This window comes from Manacus candei, unplaced genomic scaffold (genome assembly GCF_025592945.1).
Source record: "Manacus candei isolate 608988 ecotype Guabito, Panama unplaced genomic scaffold, ASM2559294v1 h1tg000039l, whole genome shotgun sequence".
Lineage (NCBI taxonomy): Eukaryota > Metazoa > Chordata > Aves > Passeriformes > Pipridae > Manacus > Manacus candei.
In genome coordinates, this window is record NW_026138087.1 from 486,942 (window position 1) to 497,635 (window position 10,694).

At 39.8% G+C, this 10,694-nt stretch overlaps 1 protein-coding gene across 1 annotated transcript in view; it reads right to left on the bottom strand.

The window, feature by feature from the left end:
• Positions 1-6,670, bottom strand: part of INTU (inturned planar cell polarity protein) — a 36,626-nt gene extending 29,956 nt beyond the window's left edge. Inside the window, exons 1-2 of the mRNA XM_051794447.1 lie at positions 6,528-6,670; positions 2,614-3,200 (exon numbers count right to left, since the gene is read on the bottom strand). Coding sequence (XP_051650407.1) covers positions 2,614-3,200; positions 6,528-6,658 — 718 coding nt within the window. The 5' untranslated portion in view covers positions 6,659-6,670. The remainder of the gene's footprint in view (positions 1-2,613; positions 3,201-6,527) is intronic.
• Positions 6,671-10,694: the final 4,024 nt, after the last annotated feature.

Consider the following 10,694-nt stretch of genomic DNA (forward strand, 5'->3'; position numbering starts at 1 on the left):
TCCATATGCAATCTTGAAAACAAAAATTAAAGTGCAGTGCACAAATAATAAACAGATGTTTTAAGTGTTCAAAGCTATAAGGGATACACATTTCAAAATAAATAAAAGAAGTCATCTGAGGAAAGTGATTATTAAGGATGGAAAAGGTGGCTATTTCTACTAAAAATGTTAAAGCAATAACCACTTTGTGAGTCAAAATGAGCGCTGCAAACTGGTCAAAAGGAAGATCACTGGATGTCATTTAAAGCATGTATTTTAAAAGGAAAATATGGTTTGTATTTGCCTCACGGAAGACTACAAAAACTGGTCTGCACCACTGGAGGCCATTAAAATACTAAAAAGCAAAACAAGAACAGGTTAATGTCTATGCCTACACATGCAAATGAAAATGAACAGAGTTATAACCACACCAGTCAGCAGGTACCATGCTGTACTGATCAGATATTCCTCATTTGTGATAGCTCAAGAAGCTGATCACTTTTGTGCTAATTCTTCAATTTTAGCCTGACCACAAAAATATTCTTTATTGACTGTTTCCGCAATTCAGAACAGGATTCCTAAAACCTACTTTTATCAACAACAACAGGAAGGCAAAGTTCTACTGTATGTTTTTGAACTTTCTGTCCAACCTTAGCTCTTGTGAGGATCTACTGAACTACAGTTGCTTCAAAACCAGGCTTTGGGTGTATACCACAGCTATCCCATCCTCTGATGTGCAATACAGATGCAGTAAACCAGATAGTTTTTGACAAGAACAAAAATTTTACTGTATATTCTTTAGGCAGACAGCACTGAAATCTGAGCATCTAATTCATGCAAAGCATCTCTATTTCTAGACACCACATAAAAATCCCAGAGTACTCAACTTCACTATAGAGACATAGTTTGAAAGTATTTTTATATGAAAATTATATATTTTATACTGTTGGCACTGAATACAGCTCATTTTCCTAGTTAAGAGCTGAATAACTCCAGTACGCTTAAAACTATTTTGTTTTCAATGTGCAAAACCAAGGCAAGGGTTGGGGATAGCCTAGGACACACTAAACTGCAAGACTCTTTAGATTAAGGTAAATTTTCTTCTATTTGAAACAAAACAAAAACCCCACAGATTTTGTCCTCACTAGCTCTGTGAATCAGTAAGTGCGTTAGATGAAATACTATCTCTGTTTAGGTTCACTTGATCTCCAGGATCTGGAGTGCCTACACTGTTTTGACTTCACACTTGCTCTTATGAACAGGCTAGATACAAATTTGTGTCCCAAAATTAACTTAGAGGTTATAAATACACAGTCTTGCACTAATTAGATTAAATACCATTAAACAGATCAAACTCATTCACTCCTCCCCCTCAATCCACATTCCCCACTTCTTGACTAATCAGTTCTTGCTGGCAAAATGTGAAAGTTATCCAGTTTTCCCTCTGGAGTATTCTTTAGGATCCCTACCAAAAACACGTGCTGGAAGAATCAGTTAGTCAAAGCACAATTTGCCTTTTTACGCACACAACACTGGAATTTCAAAAGAACTCATGCTGACTTTGTGGGATTTGTGCTACTATAGTATTAAGATTTCATGATCTTCTAACCAACATCACATCTTTGCTCTCCTGCTCCATGAGGGACCAACTTCAAGGGGAATTAAACAACCTTCCACCCTTTGCAGAGGTGGTCTGGTTGTCTCACATTTACTGTCTCCAAGGTTGGTGTCCTGTGAGTGCCAAGTCCTTTTAATGGCCTCAATTAAAGTGGAAGTATTTCTGCTCCCTCATTTTCACTCCCAGCAGTTCATTCCTCTCAATAATTCACATCTAGGTGCTTGTCAGACCTTCTGTGACCCAGGTTTAACGTACTACACCCACAAAAAACAACACAGCCAGTTTTTCTTTGGGGTTAGTTTCCTGCCAGGTTATTTAGTTGTATCAGCTCAAGGAAGCGTCTGATGAGCCAAACCAACGCAAAGAAGAGTGAGTAAGCTGGCTCACTGCCTTCCTAAACTGCAGCACCACTATAGATTTGGAGTCTCCTGATCACAACTGCTGAGGAAGCAGCTGTTAGACTCGCTAAACAGAAAAATAACCAAACAAGGCTGTGCAGAAAATTTGTAACATATATCTTACTCGGTATTTTTTCCTAATTTTTATGATACAAAATCCATTTAAAGGATATACGGTAAAGCTTTTCATCCAAGAGGGATGATGTTGAAAAGACTGAAAACTAAATACAGTATTTGGCAGACTATAGGTTTTCCCCAGGCCCACTTATCTAGGGATTAAATCCTGCATTAAATTAAAGGGGGGGCGCTGGTGGTGGAGTATTTCTTGCTCCATGTTCAAGCTGCTCAATCCCTGTACACTAAGGGATAGTTGTCTCCTTATTGTAGTAACACCTTTTATGTTATGCCACATGTTCTTAAAACCACTAATACAGTAAAATTTACTAGGTAACAAAGCATCAGATGCCATGACATTGATTTGAAATTATCCCTCAAGACCTGATGTAACTGCTTATGTCTCAGGAATATTCAAATCAGCTGCTTCAAAAAGCAAAAAAACCCGTAAGTCTTCATTTCAACGGAAGATTGCAGAAGTTGACTATTCCTCTGATTACTTACCGATCAAGATTTGACCTGTTTTCACTGCAGAACTACCTGGCACCAAGCCATGTACCACAAGCTTCTCTTCACCAACTCCTCTGATGACTTTATCCTTCCTGCCTTGTTTCTCCACTCTTCTGCTGCTCCATGAGGACTGATGGACAATTCCCACTAAGGCCTCCAGCAGCCTCTGCTGCTCCTCTTCTCCAGCACTGTACAGTTTTCTGGGATTTACATAAACATACACATCTTTGTACTTTTGTGGAACAGTGACACCCATTTTCTGTGTGGATGGGTGTTTCAATATGGAAGTAGGACCAGTGGAGTGCACATTACAGCTTCCACTGCCTTTCTTACCAGAATGCTTTGGTAAAAGATTTTTCTTTTTTAATATTTTGGTCCATTTCTTCAGTTCATACTTTCTTTCCTTTCGTGATTCCTCTTGAATAATTTCAGCTTCATTTTCACGAAACCTGACATGATTCACTGCTGGCATTTCTGGACAGCTGTTCTGGAACAAAGTTTCTTCTTCACTTTCACTCAATTCTAAATAAAATAATTCCCCGTTTTTCTGCACACCATCCAACCATTCAGGCTCAAGATCACTGGGAAAGAAAGAAGAATGATCAGTGACAGTTCTGATAAGGAAGACTGCTATGCAAGTGACATCTGATTGTTTTAAGTAGGAAGGGGACAGAGTGTGCAAGGGATAAAAAAAGGAAAAAAAATAGTTGCCTCCTGAACACTGACAGTTCAACTGCTTAAGTTTGCCATAAGGATTAGTGCTTGTCTTAGACAAATGATGGAAATGGCAAGGAAAGACACCCCTCCCAGAACTTAAAATAGTTTCTTCAAGTGCCTTACAGAAAAACAGCCATTGCAAAAAGCAATATTCCCTTTTCTGAAAACAAACAACAAAATACAACCACAAACTTGTTTTAATTAGTAATTACATTAATGGGCATGATGGGGCTTTCTCTTGGAGAAAAAATGCCATCCTATTTGTTCTCTCATATTATTTTTGCCTTTATAATGTAATCACGGTGTGATTTTGGGGGTTGTCCTGTGCAGAGTCTGAAGTTGAACTTGATGATTCTTGTAGGTCCCTTCTAATTAAGGATGCTATGGGAAGACAGATTGTACTGTCAGCCTTTTGGCAAGACAAGATTAACATTTTAAAGTCACTTAAATTTAACAAAAAAAATCCCAAAACAACGCAACACGAAATCTAGGTAACACTTTTTAAAAGTCAAGTTCCAAATAGCACATTCACGCTCACATGCAAAAATACACACTAAAAAGATGCAGCACTGCTATAGAAACAGTTCTGACAGCTGGAGTGGATCACTTTAAGTCACAAGCAACATGCTGCTGCAAAGCAAAGGCAAAGCGGCTCCACAATGTATTACCAAAAGTATCATCTGCACAGCACAAAAAATTTTATGTCCTAATTTGGTAACAATAATATGTCAACCATGTCCAGTTTCAGAGAGTACATTTTAAGAAAGATGGAATAATTGGAACATATCCGCAGCACAGAGACAAATAGTAAATAGTGTATAAACATGTTTTAAAGGGAAAGAGACTGAAGAAAATCATGCTCTTTCAGCTGAGAAAAAAAACCAAACCAACCAGAAAAAGGGTTGCTGAGAGGCAACAGGCCAAATGAACCCCAAGGCGAACCACCAAATGTTACAACAGGATGAGGATCAATAAGTAGGAGTATTTAGCATTTTAATTATCTAAAATGTTCTGTACGGAAGACTTCCAGAAACAGACAAAGACAGTTCATTCATCCCAACTAGATAACAAACAGGTCTCCGTGCTTCATAAAAATCATATAAGGAAAAACTATGTCGATGATTTACATCAGAATTCATCTCATTCATCGTTTAAAGTTAACATACATTTTATACTAGAACTAATTTTACAGAATAATGAGTGTGAGTTGTGTTTAGAACTAGAATTAAATAATTCAAATAGTGCATTAATTTGAGAACAGTTAAATGAAACAGCTTCAAATTATAGCTGAACAGAGAACACTATGCAAAGACATTGCACCATAGCACCTTTAAGGGCTCAAAGAAAAGATCTGGTTGGACTAAGAACATAGAAAACATTGGCATTACTCTCTTCCTGGAGCCCCAATTACTGTGAGAACTATATGGATGTTGCACAGGAAGAAACATCATGTATTTCCTCTGTATTTATTAATTTTTTGTGCCCAAGTTGATAGTTTTAAAAGAAGAGCCATGACTTGTGAGGATTTGGCTAATTCCAATGGTCATCAGTAAGTCAGTTTGCAACTTACTACTAAGTCTTACTCAAGATCTTGTGTATCTTACTCAAGGCTGCTAAGGCCAGACAATATCTGATCCGACATCTTTCAAAAGGTGGTAGGCAAGAAATAACATGCCAGAGTTTTTCCTTGTTTTGTTTTTTAAGTAGTTCTGCATTCTGGTATATGTAAGCAAAATTAGGAAAACCCAAAATCAACGAAGGAAACACTAGAAATTTACAGAGAAATAACATGTGGATTAGCAGAAACTCCTGTGATGTATGATAGCCATTTTACTCCCTCTATAAAAAAGGTCTGTGGTCTTAGTAAAAGTTCTTTCATCTTTGGGATAATGTCAAAATTTCAACTTGGATGTCAGTTCATACACTCACATTCTCCAGCTTTGTTGTGTATTCTTACCATAATGTACATTATGGACTAAGAAAAAAAAAAAGGGGTGGCCATTTGTAGTATTTACATTATAATGTAAAGGAACTATCACTTTTGAAATACAGATCTGTACAGACATCTGGAAAAGCAAAGTCTGAAGCAAGAAATCTACACGTAGGATGACACATTTTTCCCCCTAATGTTGTAGTGTCACAATTGATTTAAACTAAGCAAGGAAAAAAAAAAATCTCATTTCCATCTCTCTTCCCTTGTGTCAAAACAAGTGCTTCCATCTAGGTCTGGAAGCTTCAGTTAAGGGATCTAAAACTCTGAAAGACCCACATTCCTCTAAGAGCAGTTTCACTGATCACACACAGGTATTTATTTCCTCCATTGCCCGAAAAACTGTGCCAATTGAAATTGTCCATGTATGGAAGAAAGATATACCAGAAACAAAGGATCCAAGTTCTGTTTCTGAAGCAAGAGAAGGCTCTTCTCACCCAAGGAAACTGAAACAATAAAAGCATTATGATCTTGTCTCTGCCAAAGGCAGGGGGTTGGAATTGGATGATCTTTAAGGTCCTTTCTAATCCAAACCATTCTGTGATTCTGTGAGCCTTTGAGCCTGTTTTAAAGCAATCAAACAACAAATCAAGGATTAACTACTTTTAGGTAACTGCACTCGAGTTAAATTCCACCCGTATGAGACTCTGCAGAAGTGAAGTTCGTCATCTTTAGTTTTTCAAACCTTTGGCTGTGCCACAACAAAGTATAACTTCATGCTGAGGCATCGATTTGGTATAGGCAAAGCTGCCATCCTCTAACTGGCTATAGCTGCCCAGAAGGATTCTGACTTAGTGACAGAAAATAGAACTGTTAAAATAGAACTACTAAAAACACAAACACGCTATTTTCCCGCTGGCACATGTAACCATTCATTTCTCAGCTCTGTCTGAGCTTGGCACTTATAACACACGTGCGATGTCCCTCCTTCCCCTCTGGTTCGCAGGCCGTGTCCAGCTGGGATTCAGGACCCATCCCAAGGACTGCCCGCAGCTGAACTAACGCTGCTGCTAGCCCCGTTACCGTCAGGGCTCGGCAGAGAGACGTCTCAGAAAGCACAGAGCGTTCTCTGCTACTAGAACCATCACCGCTACACCCACAGCGCCGGGGCGCTGTGGAATCCGACCGCTGCGCCGGGGCGGCGCAACCCCACGAACGCCCCCGACCCAGGGCCCGCGGCTCGCCCTTCCCGGCCCCTTACTCGGAGCTCGCAGACAGCGAGGAGCCGCAGGAGTCACTCTCGCTGCCGGTGCCCGCAGGCTCAGCGCCTTCACCCCTCGGCGGCTCCATCGCCTGGGCGGCTCCACTCCCGCCGGGCCCCCCGGACGCCATTACACCCCCACGCCGGGCGGCCACGTGGCCCGCGCCGCGCCCTCCCATTGGCCGCGTCCCCGCGCGCCATGGAGACGGCGGGAAGCGCGAGGGGCCCGGGCCGGGAGGGGCAGCACCGCCCCCGCCTCGACCGGGGGAAATTGCGCCTTCAGTGCGCCCCCTGAAAGTAATGCCCGACCTGCCCCGTTCGCCTCCTCGAAACAAAAAAACTGCCTTAGCGAGCCCTTGAAAGTCTTTCAGTAGGTCGATATGGAACGCAAATCACCAGACTATTTATTTAGTTGCCCGATGTCAAGGTCCCACATCTGTCCCATAAAAGAGATTGGCAGTGAAACTCGGAGTCCTGGGCCAGAGCATTGCTTGTAATCAAACACTAATCTGGAGGGGGAAACGTGAGGTCAGAAGTGACGGTCAAGTCAAATACATAGCAGTGGGATACCTCTCTGCTTTATTTTATACTTATATTTGTTTATGAAGTTGTGAGAAACTGAGGTAACTTGTTTTTAGGTTAGTCAGGAGAACAGTGGGGTTCAGGAGAAACAAGGATGTGACAGACCCTTACACCAGCCCATGCAATCTACACGTGAAAATCATGCAGTCAAAGGAGAGAGACAAAAAACCTCTACTCTGTTTTCAGGACATAAATTATTCCCATCCATGAAAAACAAGACCCATGGCAACCCCATAGGCAACTTGCTGTGTAGCTATGTCAGTAAACCCATCAGGACACGCATGGTGAATAGGGAAAGGATGGAGAATAACTGTTGGAACATTTTTAATATGTTGGATTTAAGGTCTGCTCAGTGGGATATTTGCACAGCTTCGCCAGCAGGGTTTTATAATGCTGGAGTACGATGTAGGAATCACAGAATTCTAGTATGAAATCCCTGTGCTTGAAACTGCTTTAGGGAAGCATTTGTTAATAAGTGTGATTCCAAGTGAATTGACAGAAAGAAATGTTTTGGATTCGTATCCATGTGATTAGGCTTCAACTGCAGTTGTTAAAGATACCTATATTGAATACTGTGGCCATTCTGAAGTCCCTGTACAAGACCTGATTTTGCAGATAAATCACTGTTTTATAGTTTTTAAGACTACAAATCTATCCAAAGGGGGAAGACAGAAACATTCCCTATCTAAAGTAAAAAGTTTGTTCTGCTATGGTTTTATTTGGTTTAGGACAGGACAGTGTAGTTACTTTAAGGGGCTTTTTTCCCCTATCTGAGCAGGCAACAACCACGCCACACAAAATATATAACCCATGCATGGTAAAAAAAAAAAAAAAAAAATTAAAAATCAGATCTTTGGTTGTTTGCAATTGCCAGACTCCAAGTTATGCACCAACTTTCATTCTGTCTATAACTTCCAGAAGAACAGGCGGAAAAAATATTTTTCAAGTACCCCACTTCCCAGACAATTTACTTTGTGAAAACAAAATAATCTGCATAATCAGCATTTCCCAAAGAGCCTAATGAGTTAAGATTTCCTAAGATCAATACTGCAGGAGTTAGAATTTTAGGAGAAGTAGGTGAGATACACTGTCCCACCCTCCCTAATTCTGCTTACATTTGCAAGCACTTTAAATATGCTGAGCAGCACACTGAAGTGTTTCTGTAGAGAAGTGATAGTCAATGCCAGATGGTCCTGTGTTAGTTAAATTTCACTGAGTTCAAGAGCTGGTTAATTGTTTCCAGTTGTTTGCTCTCTAAGTGAGAAATACGGGCTCTCTCAAGGAGGCAGTGGTCTTACACCACTTGCTGTTTTATAGGAATAAGCTCATTATGAATGGAAGGGTGATGGAAGATTTGGTCCACTGAGAGGGGTAGTTGGGAGTCACCTAAGTATTTTTCTGAAACAAATGTGGAATTTTTGCTGCTCTGGGAACAATTAAAGACTGCAAGGCATATCTCACACAGCAGGATTTTATTTTAGTGAAGACACAGATTTTCCCATACAATCCCTCCTGAGAGGAAAGCCTCTCATTTCTTGGGCATAAGTATTAGGAAAAGACTTGAAATAATTTGTCTTTTGGCAGATACTTTACACTTAGTCCAAGTAGCTGGACTGATGCTTCTTGCTAGGGAACCCATAAGCCTTCTATGCTAAGTTGCTGTTATTAACAAGCAGATGGTAAAAACTTGCCACAGGGTATCATTGGCATTAATAGTACTGCTCACTCTCACTGGACAACTGGTTAATGAACACTTAAAAGTGGATAATTAAAAAGCACTCCCTTTTGCCTTAAGGTTGTTCTGATTAGCTGTTCCTGCAAAGAACTAAATCCATGTGTATAAATTTATTCCGGAACAAGAGTTTCTTGTTACTGTTTTCAGCTTAACCTGCTTCAAAAGTTGCTGTGTTTTAAAAATAACAGAAAATAACAGAAAAATATTCAGAAAGAGACTGAAGTTAAAAGAAGACAGAGTATAGGACAAACTAAAGAGATATACTGGTTCTGTCTAATAAAGTACTAAAATAACTAGAGTGCAACTTTATTTTTTTGGTGCAGTTGCATGGATACTCCAACCACTGCCCAATTTCCACTACTAGTATTTTTCATTGTTATATACTGACAGCTGATTTTTTCAACCTGATGATAAAGAAATGAGGCTGGAGTTAGAGTCTTTCCTAGTGCCTAGATGGAAGAGCACAGGGAAATTTAGGATTAGCGTTTATGACTAACTTATTGTGTTTGGTATAGTCAGGCCTAATCTTAGCAATGTTCCCAGGACCCATAATTCACTGATGGTATTCCAAAATATTTCACTGATTCACATTCTGCAGGTGTGTTGGGCCTGAATCATGGATGTACTTGGGCTTTTTTCAACACACGGCTGAAAACTGGGACAGCATTATGCCCTTGGTACCCTGTGCTATGAGTGAATGCTACCTGATACTTAGGAGCACCTGCTTTAAGCCTGTGAGGTGCCAATGTGCTATCCAGGAATTATATCAGATCCCTGATTTTTCAGCTATCTCCCCTTCCTCTTCAGGGTCATTCCCCCTAGTGACTGCCAGTGTGGGTGAGGAAGAGCAATGACTGCAGTGCTGTTCCTGTAATATCTGAACAGTGGTCCAAACTGAAGAATTCTCCAAAGATTGGATCTGCCAGCTCCCTGGCTCTTTTGTACAGTTCAGGTGCTAGAAACAGGCCATAGTAATCCTGCAAGACAAATCTCACTGGATACACCTGGACTATAGTAGAATCTGTCTTTCTTACTATAAGGGTATCAACAGCATTTTAAGTGTCCCTTTGCTTTCTCCTTCCATACTTCAAATTACAGCTCTTCATTAGTGATAAAGAACTAAGAAGACCTAAGTGACTTGTTATTGTTTCATTTTTTCCTTTCTGCTTGTTTTCAAATCCATTACTATTTCCAGAAAGGCTCTATCAAGAACTGGACACAAATAATATATTACATATGTAACTTGATACATTACTAACAGAGAAAACTAAGAGGAAAATAGTTTCATCTTTGTTTATCAGTTCTGTTTCTTGATGCTAACACCTGCTTTACTGAAATAAAAACTAACAAAAAAAAATGGAATGCTAAAGAGTGACATTATATACTTTTCATCTATTGATCCCTATTTATTTTTTTATTCCTCCAGTGCACAGCATCAGCAAAAATATAACAGAAATAATTTCCTCTTTTTAAAAGTTAATGACAACAGCACAGCTTTCTCCTGCCCTGCCAAAGTCTTTCTTAAAGGACAAAAGGCACATTTCACAAGCACTTCTTATTAAATAAGATTTTTTATTACGAGGTTTCCATAAAACTACGTGAATAAGATTGTGATTACAGCATCTTCTGTTCACAACTTTATGATTGCATCAAGACCATCCACAGCAAAGTAGCATGAATTGAACAGTAACACTAGACTGTCATTTTTATTGGGATATTTACATATAAACAGACTAAATGGAGAATGAAGGCTACCTTTGGGACCAAAGGAACAGAAATTTTGTGAGAAAACACTCCAGTGTTCAATAATTAAAATAGACTGTTCTTTCTGACTTCTTAAGCGTTCTGTA